Consider the following 13,931-nt stretch of genomic DNA (forward strand, 5'->3'; position numbering starts at 1 on the left):
GAGTTTGCTCATGTCTATTCCATGTTAGGCGTGTGCGCATGCCGTGTGCACCATCGCCGGAGATTTTTCCCCTAGTGGTATCCATAGGACCAGCTAGTGCCCCCTGGAGGCCTGCGCTCATGTGCCAATATAAGGGGTGTCCCCGGTCGCGCGCCCTTCCAGTTCCTTCTTATCGCCCGTGACAGTTGCTGGAACAGCCTTCTCTGCCTTGCGTTTGCAAGCCTTCTCCATTGATTTACCGAACTGTGTTTTGTAAATAGCCAATGGGAGGGCTAGAACTTTTTAAAATTGGGGGAAAAAACTTCCCTTTGTCTGTTGTTGTTTTTCTCTGGAGAGAGGGGAAAAGGGAGCACTTATGTTGTGAGAAGCTTAAGGCAGATATGAAAAACGGTCAAATCATACCTAGAAATTGCTTACCTGGAACCCCAGATATGTAAGTAAATAGAGAATGTCTAGAAAGATGCGATTAGGTTTATTTCTGTTTATCTCTTATTGGCTTGTGGACTCCTCTGTGCTAACCCCAAATGCTTTTTGTTTTGCTTGTAACCTTTAAGATGGACTTCAAGAAGGTTATTCTTGATGTTTAAATTTTGTAAGTGGGTTTTTTAAATCTAGCAAAAGCCTAAGTTCCAGATGTATTTTCTTTCTTTTTGTTTTTAATAAAATTTACCTTTTTTAAGAACAGGATTGAATTTTTGGTGTCCTAAGAGGTTTGTGCATATGCTGTTAAATTAGCTGGTGGCAACAGCTGATTTTCTTTGTTTTTCTTTCTCAGCTCTTCCCCAAAGGAGGAGTGAAAGGTCTTGAGGGTATCCCACAGGAAGGAATTCCCAAGTGCACCTTTCTGGTTTCAAAGGGTTATTTTGCATTTGGGTGGTGGCAGCATCCAAAGTCAGAGAGAAAATGTAATCTTGGGAGTTTAATGCAAGCCTGGAGTGGCCAGTATTAATTTTTAGAATCCTTGCGGGCTCCCGCCTTCTGCACTCGAAGTCCCAGAGTGAGGAATCAGCCTTGACAACACATGACAGCATGGTTGCTGCATGGCTAAATCCCAAGGAGAGGGCATTCCAGGTCCAGCAGGTTTTCCTAGGTAGCAGAAAACCCTCTACCATGGCCACCTATCTGGCCAAGTGGAAACGCTTCACTTGCTGGGCACCCAAGCGGGGCCTTTGCCTGGTGCAGGTGTCCATGCAGTCCATCCTAGAGTATCTCCTTCACCTGAAGCACCAAGGTCTGCTACTGTCTTCCGTTAAGGTCCACTTGGCAGCTATCTCAGTGTTCCATCACCCGATCCAAGGCAGATCTTCGTCCAGAAGCTGATGAACAGATTCATTAAAGGGTTGGAGAGGCTCTCCCCACAGGTTTGTGACCCAGTCCCACCTTTGGATTTAAACCTGGTCCTGTCCAGGCTCACAGGGCCACCTTTCGAGCCCTTGGCATCTTGCTCCCTGCTGCTCCTCTTGTGGAAGGTCGCTTTCTTGGTAGCAATCACTTTAGCCAGAAGTGTTTGAGAACTTCAAGCTTTGACCTCAGAACCTCCCTATACTGTTTTCTTCAAATATAAGGTCCAACTGCGTCCCAACGTAGCCTTTCTACCCAAAGTGGTGTTGCAGTTTCATATCAATCAAGACATCTTTCTGCCTATCTTCTTCCTGAAACTGCACAAAACAGAAGAAGAATGGTGTCTGCATTCTCTACCTGTTTATATTGGCAGGACAAGACCCTTGCGCAAATGGACGCAGTTCTTTGTCGCTGTCATGGATAAAATGAAAGGTCTCCCGGTGTCATCCCAGAGGATCTTGTCCTGGATCGTGGCCAGTATCCAGATCTGCTATGAACAGGTGAAGGCCCCACCTCTGGCCATCGTGAAGATCCATTCTATGAAATTGCAAGCATCTTCAGCAGTATTCCTGGTGCAAATACCAATGCAGGACATCTGCAGGGCAGTGATATGGTCATCAATCCACAAGTTCATGTCACATTATTTGATCACCCAACAGGCCACAGATGATGCCAGTTTTGAGAGAGCTGTGTTACAATCGGCATGCCCCTGAACTCCTAACCCACCTCCAGGGATACTGCTTGTGAGTCACCTAATGTGGAATCAAGATGAGCAAGCGCTTGAAGAAGAAAAAACAGTTACCTAACTTTTTTGTAACTGTTTGTTCTTTGAGATGTGTTGCTCATGTACATTCCATGACCCGCCCTCCTATCCGGCCATCAGAGTTGACGCCAAGAAGGAAATGGAAGGGCGCGGGGCCGGTGGCGCCCCTTATACCGGTGCATGAGTGCAGGCCTTAAGGAGATGCTAGGGCCGGCCCTCCAGATACCACTAGTGGGAAATCTCTGGCAATGCTGCACATGGCGTGCGCACACACCTAACATGGAATGGACATGAGCAACACATCTCGAAGAACAGCTGTTACGAACAGTAGATAACTGTTTTATCCTAGGTGACAGCTGTTTGTAGTGTGTGCAGGGCTTTGATGCAAGATACAATAAAATGAATACATAGACGAGAAATACCTGATAACAGTTACATAAGAGTTGTGGTTCCTCTAAATAGTTATGATACACAATACAGCTTGCCACCAAATGCAACATATTTTGAAGGTGGCATAGATACAGTTGGATCAGTTTCCAGCTTGGAAAACCAGGATATGATGTTTGCACTGGTGTCAAGGGACCAGCCCTAGAGATGGTGAGGAGCTGCCATCTGCCCTGTCATTGAGAAAATTATAGGAACATTTTTAGACATGATTTTGTGTTAATGTAAAAGGGGAGTTTGTCAACTTGAATATGTGAAACACCTGTACTGCTCATGCCCAAGTCCTCTGTGTCAAATCTCTTAATAAATTACACCCTAATCATTGAAAAATTATGTTTGAAGAAATTCTCAAAGCTTATTCAACAGCCAAATACCTCAGAGTTCAAAACTAGAGGCATACATCTAATTTTAAAATGTAAAACCTTTTGAAAATATTGTTTATTTTCCAATATTGGAGTCATCCTACTACTCCTGTCCCCATCCAAAAGCTACTTTTTGCTTAGCAGTCCTCATTTTAAATTAGACCATGTCTAACCTACAGAGTTAAGTCGACTTAAGTTACGTCAACGATCATAAACCACTGTAATTACAATGCTTGTGCATGTTCACACAATGTTCCTTATGTCAACAGAGCACATCCACAATCGGTGCTTTAGCATCGACAGAGAGAGCAGTGCACCGAGGGTAGCTATCCCACTGTACAAATCATGACCTTTTGCTGCTAGGAGTTCTGGTAATGGATTGCAGTTCATCATGGGGGCGGAGCTGCTCTGCCGGTATGTAGGAGCTGGCCATCCAGGGCACATCTGCAGAAGCAAAAGAAACAATACACAGAGTCAATATTGTGAGTGCACTCACAGCCTTTAATCATAAAAATTACATTTACCTCTTTCTCACTTTCCCTTGACAAGCACGGAGCACAGTGAGAGCCCTAAACATGGTGAGTTTGGCTCAGGCAGGGAAGGTGCAAGATGGGACAGAGGGCCTGGGTGGTTTCAGAAGGGGATCACAACAAGCGTCTAGTGACACTATTCTGAATACTTGCACTGTTTTCCATAGGTGGGGATGATCGAAGCTGATATCTCATTACTGAGGGTAAACAAGGATGCAAGGGTGCATCTCTGCGTGCATGTGGCTTCAGATCGGGTCCATATGCTGCTCATCTGTGTGCTACTTTGATTCCTGCAGAAGTAATTGCCGATTGGCACAGCAATGTTTCCTACAGCAGGGAAGAAAAGGCCAATGGGGGCTGCGGGAAGCGGCGCGGGCCGAGGGATGTGCTGGCCGCCACTTCCTGCAGCCCCCATTGGCCTGGAACGGCGAACCACGGCCAGTCGGGCCTGTGATTGGCCGAACCTGCGGATGCTGCAGGTAAACAAACCATCCCGGCCCACCAGCGGATTTCCCTGACGGGCCCCCTGCCAAAGGTTGCCAATCCCTGGTATAGTCGATTTCACCATTTTACTACTATAGTTAGTAGTGTCCATTTGTTGTGGGCCTTTCACACAGCTGCAAGGGAGAGAAAAATATTCTAAATAGGAAAATGTAATTCTAAAACCACAAAAATTGAGAAACACAGTAAACTTGACATTTAGATTTCAAGTTCACTGTGTTTCTCTATTTTGTTCAACCATACTGTGCATATGGTTTCAATGTCAGCCAGTCTTACTGATATCCAATTTTACTGGCAGGAAGTCAGCTATAATTTTTACACAGTTGTATTGTAATACTGTGTTCTGGATCTCCTATATGCTAATTTGCACACTCTTTTGTGCCAGTTTTCTTTTTCCTAGCTTCTTGAATATGTTTATCCACATTCACCCTCTCCAGTCTTCTATGAGCAATTCTGGCATGGTTTTCACATTTTCAAAACCACATGTCACTTGATTTTCTTGGATTTTTCACTTTCATTTGATAAAGCTGTTTTTACTGGAATATGTTGTCTATTTTTCTTTCTGTCCCTTGAAGATGTCCAAAGGAGCTATGATTGTGGTTTAAGGCAACCTGCCGACAAAAATATATGTTAGTACTGTAATGAAGGGTGCAACTACTGTACAATGCTGATGCAAGTTAACTTCATTTCAACCCCAACATCATGTAGTGGGTGTATTTCAGATGTTTTCGATGATAATAAAGGCATATAGTCCTCTGATCACATAGAAAGATTAAATACATTCATCTTAGTATTGTTTGATAACATCAGTGGCAACTGATATCTAGTCTTACAAACTGATTTGCTAATTGGTTCAGCTGTTCAGTCAATACAAATAACCATTCTTATTAGGTTTCCTGATACAATAATTAAAAATTCTTGATGTGTCCTTTCTGCTCACTGGCATCCTAATGTAAAAAGAAATCGCTTTGATATCAACACATACAGCAAGATCCATTCCTGGATCCTGATCTCTTACCTTTGTTGAAGACAAATGAGCAGCATCTCTGTTCCTGCAAATACTGGAGGCCCTTCAGTCTTGTCTATGTGTCTCTGGGTATGTCTACACTGCAGTTAAAAATGTGCAGCTGGCCCGTGCCAGCTTACTCGGTCTTGTGGTGCGTGAGCTAAGGAGCTGTTTAACTGCTGTGTAGATGTTCGGGCTGGGGCTGCAGCCTGAGCTCTGGGACCCTCCTACCTTGCAAAGTCCAAGAGCCCGGGCTCCAGCCCAAGTCCAAACATCTGCACTGCAATTAAACAGCCCCGTAGCCTGAGTCCTGCAAGCTCAAGTCTGCTGGCATGGGCCAGCCTTGGGTTTTTAATTGCAATGTAGACATACCTTCTGGGGTTTGGCCATGCCCTTTCCACCCTTTCACTAGATTCTTTGTCTCTGGAAGTGTAAACAAAATGGCAGTTCACTGTGCCTGCTTTCTTTATTTTCTTTTAAATCTCTTTCCACCTCCTCCCTGTGCTCACACATGTGCGCTCACACATATTCTTTCCTTTCTCCTTGGGGCCAAAATTTCTGGAGCTCTCTTTCCCAACAGGGGCCACTCAGCCAAGCACGTTCTCACTGTGTCACATCCCTTACCTGATCATGGAACATGACATTCTCAACCCATAGACCCTCCCTCTGCCAGCAGACAGTCTCCACATCAGCTGAGACACCTCTCAGTGGATCAGATTTCTTCAGCACTTATGGCTTAACAGGGTAGACCATCTTTACTTTCCGGGATACTACAAGGGTAAATCCCCCAAGGCTCCTAGTCCAATCTATCCCAAAGGAAAAAGCTTCAGACTCCCTTCCCATGTACTTAAGTGGGTAACATCTCTTGGCAAGAACTCATCTCACGCCTCAGTGTTAAAAAATGTCATAAACGTTGACTCATCCAAACCTCCAGTAGGTGGCTTTTATGTTCCTTAAAGCAGCATCTCTATCCAAATCAGTGTTCCCTACTTGGAATCTACCTACAGCACTACAAGCCTTCGTGAGTAAAGTTAAGATTTTGTCACTGGTATTTTTAGTAAAAGTCACAGACAGACCACGGGCAATAAACAGAAATTCATAGAAGCCTGCGACCTGTCTGTGACTTTTATTAAAAATACTCAGGGGAGGAGACTAACAGTGGAGCCTCACCGGGGGCTGACTGCCAGCCGCTGCTCCTGCTCCAGGGGCTGCCCCAGCTTTGCTCTGCCCCGGCTACTGTCCCAGCCTCGGCCGCTGTTCCTGCTCCGGGGATTGACCCAGTCCCGGGCTGCTGCCCCAGTCCTGGGGGCTGACAGCTGCTCCAGCCCCACCACTGTGGCATGCTGATGCCACAGATATCATGGAGGTCCATTAAAGTCACGGAATCTGTGACAGTATCGTATCCTTATTCATGATCTATCTTGTTAAACCAAGAATATCCAGCTCCCTGTATCTCCTTTCCATAAAAATACGCTTCCTGGTCACAATCACATTGGCAAAGAGAGTCTTTGAAATCTCTGTTCTTAATAATACTTAGCTCTTACATAGTAAATTTTCCAGAAGAACAAGATACGTCTGAATCATTCATAGCCAAGGTTAACTCTTCCTTTTGTACCTCAGAGGAGGATAAATTCTTCCTTCCTTTACCCCAAAACTTTGTTTCTTTCAATTTTAACTTCATGGGCCTGAAACCATCCAAATACCACATAGTTAGGATCAAGTGCTGCATCACTTGAGCATATTCAGCTGCAAATAATCAGATTCCAGAAAGGACGGGAGCCCACCCAGTGTGACACATGACAGCCTCCTGGGCAGAGAGGGCATCCCTGACCGTCTGGCCACCTGTTCATCTATCAACCCTTTTATAAAGCACTACATCTTGAATTTCATTCCTCTGAGAAAAACATCCTTCAGAAGGATAGTGCTCCAACAGTAGTCCCAAAATAGATTAATTCTACCAATTTTAGGGATGGAGCTACATTTTCCTCTGCCTTACTTAGTTCTCCTCAGAACTAATTTTTCCATGCTGCTTCCTACTTCCCAGTTGTTTGAGATTGGAAGACAAAAACAGAACCAAAATTGAAAATTTGTTACTTGATTACTTCCTTTCTGGACTGACCTCTCCTCATTCCTTCTCCACCTGAAACAAATTGTGTGTGTGTGTGTGTGTGTGTGTGTGGCTTCTTTAGTCTCTGTGTATAAAGATAGCACAGTTAGCACTTAATTTATAAATGACGCTTAATCTACTAATAAAGAATTAAGTGTTTCCTTACAACTTTGGAAACATTGATCTCGCACAGGGGCAGAAGAGGGCATAGCCTTCATGAGCCTTCATGGATGAGTCTGAACTGCTCCAGTATTTGCTAGATGATAAGCACAGCTCGTTTGTCTTGGACTAGAGGAGAGGTCAGTCCCAGAAAGGAAATCATGAGGAAACAAATATTCCATTGCATATGTTATCAGTGTACTAATAGTAGATAATATCACGGGAACATCCCACAACAAATTTAGAAAGTTAAATGTCAAAGGTGGGTCACAAATGTTTTTCTTTTCCAAGATCATCATCTCCAGTAGATGTTTATGGTGTCCTGGGGGGTACTAATTTTTAGGGTGTCTTGTTATATAAAGTGTTCTGGTTTGATCTGTACAGGATGATAAAGTGAACCTGTGTGGATTTTTCCCAGATAAATGGTAGTACATGAGACACCCAATAATACAGACAGAAAAACCTCCTAGGCACCTTATACAATTATAATTCCAAAAAACTCAACCCCCTGTTAAAACCAGTTAAGGTTGCTAAATGATAACAATGTAGTTATCTATCACATCATTTATAAAATCCAAGCACTTGAAGCAGCAAATAAATAGTTACAGTAATCATAAATATTGCACAGTCCACATAATGAGAACATATTATTTAGTAATAAAGAAATGCATATTCCATCACAGCACAACAAACATGGATCGATGGACTTTTGGTTTATTTTATATTTTATGTTTTGTTTTTTCATTATCTAAACATTACTTTCTTAAGGTTACTCTTAAGTGGGAAAATTTAATTTTACTTATTTATCACTAGACAGGATTTTCAGGTAAAGCCCTTAAGTGTTTTTGTTGATCAAAATTAGAATGGCTCTTGTGCGAATCTGCCTCATACAATGCACACCTGAAAAGATGCACATTCCTGAAATAGCGAAATTAGCCATGCATGCAAGTGCAGCAGGCCTACTGTCTTACTCTGAATGTGGTAAGATGTGCTAAAAGAAAAACACAGCAAATGGTGTCAAACACTAGACTAGAAGCTGTGTCTTTTGGTTTCACAGCTAGTGCCCAGACTACTAGGTCAGAGTGCCTCTACCAGCCACTGAACCTCACTGTCTTACTTATCCATCTGAAAAATATGGTAATAATGTAGTTGTGATAAAGCTTTGTGCGTACCTAACACCTTTTTCTCTATAGATCTCAAAGCACTTTACAAAGGTGAGTATTACCCGCATTTTATAGTTACCCTAAGTAAGTATAAAGATTTGAGTGAACTTCGGAGGCAGTGTGCTTAATCGAGAAGCCACTGGACTTAAACTCAGGAGGCCTGGGTTCCATTCCTCGCTCTGCCACTGGCAACAGGTGTCTTTGGGCAAGTCACTTCCCCTCCCTGGGCCTCAGCTTCCCCATCTGTAAAATGGAACAATGACACTGACCTTCATAAGGAGCTTTGAGATCTACAAATAAAAAGCGTTATATAAAAGCTAGGGTTTTTTTTCTTAATGTATCAGAGGCAATGTGGTCTAATTGCTAAAATATGGGTCTACTACCTCAGTGATCAGGTTTCTGTTCTTAGCTGTGGCCACATATGTCCTATATAACTTTTATCAAGTCACTTAAACTGCCAGTTTTTCAGTTACTCCTCTGAAAGATGGACCCATGCACATTATCTATAGGACAAGGGGGCACTTTAGATGGAAATGCAGGAGGAAGAATAATTTTTAACAAATGTTGAGATTTCTTTTCTCCTTTTGAAAGCCAGCCCTGGCTGGTTCAGAGGTCAATGATGAAACGTGTGTGTGTGTGTGTGTGTGTGTGTGTGTGGTTTTTTTACCAGCAGCTTCATTTGACAGAGAACGATGTCTAGCTTGCAAATAACATAAACCCCTTTTATCGTTCCTGCCCTGGGAAACTACATTTTGCCTGAACCAGGATAATGATGTTCCAAATGGTGTGGTGTAATGCAACTTAGTTGGGTAGGTTAAGGGATACAGTGAAATGCAAGACACTTTGCCAACATTTCCAAAAGGAACCAATTTAAAATCTTTTATTCTCAAAAGTACTCAATTTCTTAAACATTTTCAGAACGCTTTCTGTTTTCAATGAGACTTAGCCCTAAACATTTGAAAGCTTAAAGTTTTGCAGGAGGACTGTGTTTGCAACCTTAACTACGGAAATGAGCTCTAGTCCATAATAAAACACATGTGCAGAGCCAGGAGTAGAAATCACAGTACTTTGGCTCCAAAACCAGGCCTCTACCAATTGAGCTAAAGGGAAGTATCTACTACCTGTTACTTATAAAAATACACTTACATTCTTCCAAAACTGTAGCAAATCAAAAGAGGGCAACATAAACATATAGTACCTGTTCCTGATCTAGGGTGACCAGATAGCTACAGGGAGTGGGGGTAACAGGCATCTATATAAGACAAAGCCCTGAATATCGGGACTGTCCCTATAAAATCGGGACATCTGGTCACCCTATCCTGATCCCACTTCAATCGATGGCAAAAAACAACAACAAATCCTCCCATTGATATTAATGGGCATAGGGTTGGGCCAAAAAATAATCACAAAAATCTCCCCAAACCTCTAATTAACATTGACTAAGTACAATATACTTTCTCTCTCGGTCCTCACGTCCAACTACACCTCTACCCCGATATAATGCGACCCAATATAACACGAATTCGGATATAATGCGGTAAAGCAGCACTCCAGGGGGGTGGGGCTGCACGCTCCGGCAGATCAAAGCAAGTTCGATATAGCGCGGTTTCACCTATAACGCAGTAAGATTTTTTTGGCTCCCGAGGACTGCGTTATATCAGGGTAGAGGTGTATGTCTAAATCTTGCAGATTTCTTTTTGCCTAACATCTTTAAGATACAGCCTTTCCCATCCATCCACACTCTCCATGCTCTCATCATCTCGCATCTCAATTACTCCAACATCCTTTTCTCTGGCCTTGACAAATCCAATCTTGCCCCTCTGATATCCATTCACAATGCTGTTGCAAAGATCATTTTTCCTAGCGTGTTGCTTTGACATCATTAGCCCACTCTTTGCATCCCTCTGATGGCTCCCTCTTCTCTGTCACATCAAACATAAGCTATTTGTCTTCACTTGCAAGGCCCATCATGACTCATCTCCACCTATTATCTTTCATTCAGTATTAAAAAGTCAACTCCTGCTTCCGATCAGCCAGTGATGCCAGCCTGTATTGCCCACTTGTTAAATTTTCAAACTAACACCTTCATGCTTTTTCCCATGCAGTCCTTCATGCTTGTAAACATCCACAAAACTAACTCGTTATCCTCCTTAAAACTCTCCTTTCAGTAACTCAGCCAGAGATTAGGGATCTATTACAGGAGTGGAAGTTATGCTGTTATGAGTGGAAGCTATACTGTTATGCATCCGAAGAAGTGGGCTGTAGCCCACGAAAGCTTATGCTCTAATAAATTTGTTAGTCTCTAAGGTGCCACAAGTACTCCTGTTCTTTTTGCGGATACAGACTAACACGGCTGCTACTCTGAAACCTATTACAGGAGTGTGTGTGTGTGTTTCTGTGGCCTGCAATGTGCAGGAGGTCAGACTAGATGCTCATGATGATCCCTTCTGGCGTTAATGTCTATGAGTGTATGGTGCCTACAAAAAAATTGACAGTGATTAGGCTGCTGGTGTGCTGGGACCACTGCCTATCACCCGGACCAATACTGTCTGATTGTTTCCTTGTATTCCTACAGCTACCTGTGTCCATCTGTTGTCTCTTGTCTTATACTTAGATTGTAAGCTCCTTGGGCTAGGGACTGTCTTTCTGTTCTGTGTTTGTACAGTGCCTAGCTCAGTGAGGTCCTGGTCCATGGCTCAGGCTTCAAAAGACCTATGAGGATCAGGGTTCAGAAAATTAGAGATGGCTAAATTCCAGTTCCTCCTTTGTTGGGTTTGGCAGGTTCCACATTCTCTCCTGGGGTAGTAGATATTCTGTGAACACCTTCTACCTTTAAAATTGTAATCTCATGTTCTACAAGTTTCAACAGCTACCAGCAGCTCCAGTAAACTTTTTAAAAACCTGTTGGTGTGAGTTGCGTGGGAGGGATGGCCATAGGCTGTGCACATCTGGGTATGTTCCACGCCCCCCAGCTGTTGAGGAGGAAGAAGGAGCTTCTTGGCCTAGGTCTCTACTAGAAACTTTTGCCAATATAATAACATTGAACAGTGGTGTAATCATTTATGACATTTTTATACCAGCAAAAAAGTCCTTTTGCTGATATAGCTTATTTTGTTCAGGGAATTGGTATAAGCTATACAACCAAAAGAGTTCTTTTGCCAGTATATACTGTCTCCATTAGAAGGTTTGCCAGTGTAGAATTACTGCTATAGCTATACTCACAAACCCTTTTTAGTGTAGACTTAAACTTGTTTTCTTCCTCCACAGCCTTCTGTCTAATAGTGACATGAGGTTAAGAAAGTTTATACAATAAGTCCCAATAGTACATAGAGGAAAGGGGAAGAGACAGCAGACCACTTTCGAATGGTTCATATAGGAATGCCTACAGATTTTCTGGTTGATTTTAACTGTAGGCCCCTTAGTTTGTACACTCTTCAGTTGCTTAGTTAGTCTATTTTTATTATGTCTATATTTGGGTTTTCCTTTTTTTTTTTTTTTTTAGGTTTTCAGTTTTATTTCTAACAAAATTATACTAGTCAGTCTATCAAGAGGAGGTAGCATCAATGTAATTTGCCTTTTAGCTTTATAAAGCACCACCTAACATAGATGCTAATACAATATAAACACTGAAAAACAATCAGATCACAGTAATGAAGACAACTCAGGGAAGACCTCTGCTCAACATGCAGCAATGGTCAAAAAAGCAGACAAAATGTCAGGATGCATAAGAAATAGGGAAGAGAGTACTGAAAATATAACATCACCATATGAAATCAGTGGTACACCCTCACTTGGAATTTTGTGTTCTGGTAACTCCATCCCAAGAAGGACGTAACAGAAATGCAGTGGGGTGCTTAGAGGCTATGAAAATGAGTTGGTGCATGGAGAAACTCTCACATGAAGAGTTTGGAATGATTGAAACAATTTATCTTAGAGAAGAGAGGAATAAGAAAGTGCACAATAAATATAATATGTAAAATAATGAATGGTACAGATAATGTAGATAGGAACTTCTTTTTACAATTTCATATGATGCAAGGACAAGAACAAGAAGGCATCCAATTAAACTAAAAGATGGCAAAGAGGAAATATTTCATATAACATACATTTAGACAACGGAACTTATTGCCATGGAGGCCAAGAATTTATCAGGATTCAAAAAAGGATTGTACATTTACATGGTTAAAAAAATATTCAAAGTCATGATAAATACTTCAAAAAATTGTAAGTGATATCGTATCTCCTGCTTCAGGGCAGAAGCCAGACTCTAATAGGGGATCAGAAGAAACCTTCCTTTTTGGCAAGTTCTTTCATAACTGTTTTCTTCAGGGTTTCTTTCACCTTCCACCGAAGCAACTGCTAAAGACAAGATCCTGAACTAAATGGGCCACTGGCCTGATCAAGTATGGCAATTCTTGTATTCCTATGTAATAAGTTTTTGTACAAAATGTTGTATGTGCTAATACCAGCAAAGACAAAATGAAGCCCTTTCATCATGTTCAACTTGTTTTTTATTTGTTCTCTTTACTTTCTAATTATGTATTCTGCTTTATTTGCAGGAGCGTATCATGGTCTTAGAAACAGTAAGTTTCTCTTGTTCCTTTTCAAACCAATTCTAGTTCTTAAACAGATTTTCATATAGTCCCAAAAGGGAAAAGGTCCAGGATGTGTGAAAGAACTTTTCCAAACACTACCCCAACTTCCAAGAAGTTTTTGTTTGCCAATTGACAAAAATGAACCAAAGAATAGGTGAAATTAGCAACTAGCAGTGCGTTGGCATGAGGTCATTTAATGGAAATATGTTAGTAAAGCCTAGCATATTTTAAAGGTCAGAGCTCTATAAATACTAATTAGACAAACATTGCCATTTATTGAATTTGTTTAATTTGCTTAAGTTTAATGTAAAGTATACATTAGTATCTCTTTACCAGCAATTCTGCACTTGGACGGATGAAGTGAGCAAGTAAATTTCAATTAATACTTCTGGGGGAATTCTGCGCCAAAAAATTTAAAATTCTGCAGGCAATATTTTAAAATTCTGCAAAATTCTTCATATTTTGTTGGTCAAAATAACATTATGTAATCATGTCAGTTTCAATCATTTTGGTACTTTATTTCAAAATACTGTACCTGTCGGCAGCTATGTCTGTAACAATACAGACACACACAAAATTCCCCCGAGTAGAGAGTTAAAGAAACCCCTACGACAACCTAGTTCCTGTTTTTCTGCCCCCTCCCCGCACCCTCAAGCCTAACCGGGGAGATCAGACATCCATGTCCCCCTCCCCCAGAGCCCAGCCATGGGGCAACCCCCAGGCCAGACACCTGCACCCTCTACCCCCCCAGATCCCAGCCATGGGACACCCCATGAAAATCCCCATGAAAATCTGCCCAAATTTGGCCAAGTTATAAGTCTTCAAAAAAAACCACACTAGAATAGTGGTTCGCGGGCCGCATGTGGCCCACTTAGCACACAGCTGCAGCCCAGCTGTGTGCTAAAGGGTGGCGGGGTCCAGGACTGCCAGGGGCTGCCATGCGGCTGGCTGCGGGGTTCA

The 13,931-nt window shown here is 42.2% G+C and overlaps 1 protein-coding gene across 1 annotated transcript in view; it reads left to right on the forward strand.

The window, feature by feature from the left end:
• The window catches only part of CEP128 (centrosomal protein 128), a 421,445-nt gene that overhangs the window by 337,018 nt on the left and 70,496 nt on the right, over positions 1-13,931 (forward strand). Inside the window, exon 19 of the mRNA XM_065403283.1 lies at positions 12,936-12,959. Coding sequence (XP_065259355.1) covers positions 12,936-12,959 — 24 coding nt within the window. The remainder of the gene's footprint in view (positions 1-12,935; positions 12,960-13,931) is intronic.

Source organism: Emys orbicularis, chromosome 4 (assembly GCF_028017835.1).
Source record: "Emys orbicularis isolate rEmyOrb1 chromosome 4, rEmyOrb1.hap1, whole genome shotgun sequence".
Taxonomy (NCBI): Eukaryota; Metazoa; Chordata; order Testudines; family Emydidae; genus Emys; species Emys orbicularis.